Source organism: Archocentrus centrarchus, chromosome 6 (genome assembly GCF_007364275.1).
Source record: "Archocentrus centrarchus isolate MPI-CPG fArcCen1 chromosome 6, fArcCen1, whole genome shotgun sequence".
NCBI classification, from domain to species: domain Eukaryota; kingdom Metazoa; phylum Chordata; class Actinopteri; order Cichliformes; family Cichlidae; genus Archocentrus; species Archocentrus centrarchus.
In genome coordinates, this window is record NC_044351.1 from 21,984,176 (window position 1) to 21,988,849 (window position 4,674).

At 38.1% G+C, this 4,674-nt stretch overlaps 1 protein-coding gene across 2 annotated transcripts; it reads right to left on the bottom strand.

Annotated features, from left to right (window-relative positions):
- Nucleotides 1-98: 98 nt before the first annotated feature.
- On the bottom strand, nucleotides 99-2,665 carry gtf3c6 (general transcription factor IIIC, polypeptide 6, alpha). 2 transcript variants are annotated; one of them, XM_030730583.1, is made up of 6 exons: nucleotides 2,503-2,665; nucleotides 2,085-2,165; nucleotides 1,924-1,987; nucleotides 1,596-1,640; nucleotides 1,390-1,497; nucleotides 99-1,187 (listed from the first exon to the last, which is right to left on the bottom strand). In XM_030730583.1, the coding sequence occupies exons 1-6, from the start codon at nucleotides 2,524-2,526 to the stop codon at nucleotides 1,060-1,062; spliced, it is 450 nt and encodes a 149-aa protein (XP_030586443.1). In that variant the 5' UTR covers nucleotides 2,527-2,665; the 3' UTR covers nucleotides 99-1,059. The 2 variants fall into 2 exon arrangements, with proteins under 2 accessions (XP_030586443.1, XP_030586441.1); XM_030730581.1 differs by having other exon boundaries at nucleotides 99-1,190; nucleotides 2,503-2,664.
- Between the last annotated feature and the right edge of the window lie 2,009 nt (nucleotides 2,666-4,674).

Consider the following 4,674-nt stretch of genomic DNA (forward strand, 5'->3'; position numbering starts at 1 on the left):
TAAAATATAACATTTTCACTTATTATTCAATTTAAAAAATCAAAATACCACAAGTAAATACTTTGAAAATTAGTTTTCATTTGTTTTAAAAAAATAAACGGAATTCTTCACCAATTATAAACTTGAAAATTGTGGCAAAACGTTTACAAAGAAAAAAAAAAAGCGTTCAACTATTTCATTAAAAAACTGAAACCATACATTTTTAACACTATAAATTGTAGTCAAAGTTTCCAACCATCTGTTTTCCTCTGCTTATCGAAAATGGGGTTGTGTGGTGCTGGGGTATATCCCAGCTGTTGTTGAGGCAGGGTGCACCCTGGACAGGTCACCAGTCTGCCACAGGGACAATACAGAGAGCCAGCCAGTCAGACTCAGATTCAAACCTACAGTCAATTTAGAATCATGCACATTTGGATGGTGGGAGGAAACCAGGGTACCCCGTCAGAACCCACACAGGTAGGAATATTTGAACCCAGGATCTACTTGCTGCGAGGCAACAATGCTAACCACTGCACTACCACACCCCACTACCCCATACTCAAGGGGTGGCAGGTTTGGAAAGAAATATGGAAGTCTTCTCACTTCTTTATATATTTATGTAGCTCACTGGAGAAAGCACCATATATACCACAAGCTTGCTGTGTCTCCCTTTACATGGGAATATTTGTTAATGAGCAGGACTCTATGACACTAAGCTGAGGATCCCACCACTTATCTGTACATATCTGCCCTCCTATGGATTTTGATGAGAATTAATATACATGACGATTTATAAAATTCTGTTTCCTGTTGAGTGCAATTTAACCATATTTATGTTGTGTATCAAATATTTAATAACTTGTACATATTTGCTAAGATAGAGCCTCAGTTTGAAAAAAAAAGGAGGAGGCAACATACACACTGTGCAAAAATAACAGAAATATAAACATGTCTTGTTAGTTCTGATGTGTAATCCAACTGGCATGAATTTATGTTTTTCCAACACGGAGTCCCTCAGAGCCCAACAAAAGTGTCTCATTGTCACAAAGGGAGGTTATAATACAGCAAAGTCTCCATAGTTCAGCCAACTGCTGAGTCATCCAAATCTGCGTCATCCCCATCTTCTTCTGTCTTGTCGCGTTGATCATCATTTTTTTCTCGACTGACCTCACAAGTTGTGTACACCTGCTCGTCACCATCACAGCTTCCTGCTGGGAAACACAAAAAGCCATACTTTGGTTTTTAGCAATATTATGCAAAGTTGATTCTTCATCAAGCTGCAGATAAAAGGACAGGCCGTGCAGATTAACTCCTAAGAGCAGTATATGAGTATACAGAGCTGTGAGATGTATGAACAATGTTAGAAGGAAGTGACCACATAATGTTGCACTGCAGTGAATCTGGGCTGACCTGTGCTCGTTTCGCCCTCTTTCTTCTCTGTGAGAAAGATTCGCTGCATTTTCAGTTTCTTCACAGTGTGGCACAAGTACTTGAGACCTGGACCACTGGCTCCTTTTCCTGCAGAAATACCCCCCAACCACCCAAAAGATAAACAAGTACTGCACAGACACTGATATGCAGCTATAAACACTGAAAAAGCTGTAGATAAACCTTACCTTTTCCTGGTGTCTCCTCAAACAGCACACAAGTTCCCAAAGCATCTTTGAAGAGGCAAGGATAGCAAGAAGAAAAAAAACAAAACATTTTTTTTTTCAGTTCACTGAAGCTCAGCCAGCACCACTTGCTTGCTCTTCTATTAGGAAATAATGGCTTCTACTTCTAGATCAAACAGTTTCTAATAGTTAATCACTGACAGATTAAAAGAAATGACTCTTTGGAACTAAGAAAAGACCTCAGCACGAATAACTGTCCTCACAGGAGCCAAACAGCAGGTATAAGCTGTGTAAATTATTTTTCTTTGTATTTTGCGAGATTTATTCTTACCTTCATATTCCCCTGCAAACACATACTGTCCAACTTGCATCATGGGCCTGTCGCTGTCAATGTCCTTGAACACACGAGAGGAACGCTGATGTGTAAAGCTACACATTAAACCAATAACATACTCTTTGCTCGATATATCACAGAATATGCTTCAGACTCACGAGTATCTTGCACGTGCCCCGACTCTTGGTCAGAGAGTCATTGTTGATTATACCGGAGAGCTCCACCACCACAATCTGCTCCTAAACAGGACAAATGATTGATGTTTCACTTACATAAAAGTACACTATGAAGGCACACTCTCTCCACACTCCCCACAAACAGCTGGTTTTCTTTTTCTTTTTTTTTCTTTTTTTTACGTGCTCGTGTTAAGGGGCAAATATAAACACACACGAAAGTCAGATCATTATTAGGTGTTAAGTCTGTCCCTTCAATTCCCTCTTAAAATTTTATGTTAACTCAGCAGTGGTGATATTAACTCAAACGTCAAACGGTCCGTGGAAGCCGCTCTGTATCCTCATGTGTAGGCGAGCTAACACAGTGAACGCTAACTTCTAGACCGCTGTTGGTATTTCATACCTCCTCTTCCCATTCATCTTCCATACTCGAACTCCTGTAATGAATGAAGATTATCGTTGATAAACTATGTTTCTAATAGGAAAAAAAAAAAATCACGCTAAAATGCTACGACCACTAATTGTTTTGACAATTTCCGCGAATGTACGGTAGCCGAGTAGAGACCTTACAGTGTTTTTGCCGGATAGCGTTCAGTTACAAGTCTGTCCATCGAGGGGCAGTGTTGCTCAGTTTTGCAGGCCTGTTTTAAAGCGGAGCTGTTTAATGAGAACTGGAAATGTAATGATCAAGACTTAAATCCGTCTGTTTATTCTACTGTCGGCTGAGTATACTGAATCGAAGTATTGGCTACCTGTAGGCACACTCATGACCTCCATCTGACATTAATGTTATTAATGTCCTCCTGCTTTTAGGCGTCGGCCAGAGATGGTGATGAGATCAAATGAGAAGAGATGAGATGAAATAGGATAATACATTTTATTGATCCCCTAGGGGAAATTCATCTGTCAAAGACAGAGGCTACAAAGATGAAGAGAAGCTCACATGTCAAACATATTCAAAAGCATAAAAGAAACAGTCACACAAACACTACTAAATTAAGAATAAAAGTGGCGAGATATTAGGAATGAACTGAAAGCGTGTAGCTTTGTGAAATGAACAAATGCTGGAACACCTGAAGAAGAACATGAGCTTCTCAGGTTTTTCAGATTATTGTGCAGAGGTGAATAGAGACAGACTAATACACATGGTTCAGCAGCAAACACCTACCTGAAAGTTTGTCCAAAATCATTTCTATCATTACAAATGTAAACATGATAACAAATGTAAAAATGGTTAAAAATTGCACCTAATGGACATATTAATTTGTAAACTGTGGTCATTTGGAAAAGGATAAATGCTCACCAGTAGAACCACAAAGCCTGAATGCTGAAATGAATGCTAACACACCTATCATTCAGTTGACTCTGACTTATTTTATTTATTATATTTGTCCTTAAAATGCTTGATTGGATTTAATTTGTTGTAATATAATCATAATGACTATTACATGTATTTGATACATAGAATAGATTCAATATATCTGAAATTTAACAATATTTAATAGTCAAAACTGGGAGAAAAAAATGATACTCATTGATCGCTATGGGAAAATCTCTTTTTGAAAACTACCCTTTGCCCAGGGGTCAGAGATCAGGGGCAGCTGAGGGGCAGCATCATCGATGCTGGTTCCCATCATCATTCCACTTAGGGTGTCTGAAGAGGACGCATTTTTCTTACAGAATCCTCCATTTCAATTTGTACTGATAAATTATCAAAACAGCTGTAGAAAATAGAAAAACGTAAAATGAATTTGTGCAAATCTACTCAGTTAAATATAAGCCACTTATACGTGAGCAATATTAAGTAAATATTTGGGCAAATACATTTTTGAGTTTTGTTTTTCACAAATCCTATTCCACAAAAAGCAAAAAACAGGATTAAGTGATAACTCTGTACTTGTGTTGGTGTTCGGGCAATAATAGTCAATTTACAAAATCTTAGGAAGTCTGGTGATTAGATATCCTACTGAATTTTGTAGCAAAAGAAAGAAAGAAAGAAAGAAAGAAAGAAACACTCTAGCAAACTCCTAATTATTTTTTTTTTATTTTATTTGCACGTATCTACAATGATTTGCTCTTGAGGAAAAGGACTACAGTTTTTCAGGTCTGTTGTAGGAATAGAAAAATAATTATTTATTGGAAGGCATTTTCACTATAACATTTTATAGCAATAATCAAAAAATATATAAAAAAGGTTTAAAATATTATTGTTTCTCTCAGCAATATTCATCCAGGTTTCATGGAGCTATGCAGGTAACTGCTTAGTGAAGTTGTTCACGTACCAAGAGTGTTTTTCCCGTCTATAAATACCTGTGCAAATGGAAAAGAGGCTGCAACTCACCCTTAGAGAGAGAGGGAAAAAAACATTTTGAATCAAAATCAGGCAAAGCAAATTAAAGGTGTGTGTGTGTGTGTGTGTGTGTGTGTGCGTGCGTGCGTGCGCAAATCTCCCATGTGCCTTCTCCCTCCCCATTTCTGGCCTATCATCTATCTCTGGACCATGGTAGGGGTTGTCATGTCGACCGGCCTACTAGTTACTATGACAACGGCTCAAGGGGAAGCTCTTGCTAGGGAG